General features: G+C 52.5%; 1 protein-coding gene across 1 annotated transcript; it reads left to right on the forward strand.

The window, feature by feature from the left end:
* Positions 1-6: 6 nt before the first annotated feature.
* On the forward strand, positions 7-390 carry LOC104412314 (lactosylceramide 4-alpha-galactosyltransferase-like; the record flags this gene model as incomplete). The annotated part of the gene is made up of 1 exon (XM_010022992.1): positions 7-390. A coding segment is annotated over one exon (384 nt), but the record flags the coding sequence as incomplete, so codon positions are not given.
* Positions 391-394: the final 4 nt, after the last annotated feature.

A 394-nucleotide genomic window follows, 5' to 3' on the forward strand; every position in this document is an offset into this window, starting at 1 on the left:
GAGAAGAATGTGTTTTTTGTGGAGACCTCGGAGCGAACTGACCCAAGTTACCTGTTCATGTGCTCTGTGGAGTCAGCAGCCCGCACGCACCCTGGGACAAGGGTCGTGGTGCTCATGAAAGGCTTGGCAAAAGGGAACTCCTCCTTACCCAACCACTGGGGCTTCTCGTTGCTGAGCTGCTTCCCCAATGTGGAAATCCGGCCCCTGGACTTGCCAGAGCTTTTCTCTGGAACACCTCTGGCAAAGTGGTACTTGCAGGCTCAGCAGCGCTGGGAGCCTTATTTCTTACCCGTCCTGTCTGATGCCTGCAGAATTGCCATCATGTGGAAATTTGGTGGCATCTACCTGGACACAGACTTCATTGTGCTTAAGAACTTAAAGAACCTCACCAATG

This window comes from Nestor notabilis, unplaced genomic scaffold (assembly GCF_000696875.1).
Source record: "Nestor notabilis isolate BGI_N333 unplaced genomic scaffold, ASM69687v1 C14656095, whole genome shotgun sequence".
NCBI lineage: Eukaryota > Metazoa > Chordata > Aves > Psittaciformes > Psittacidae > Nestor > Nestor notabilis.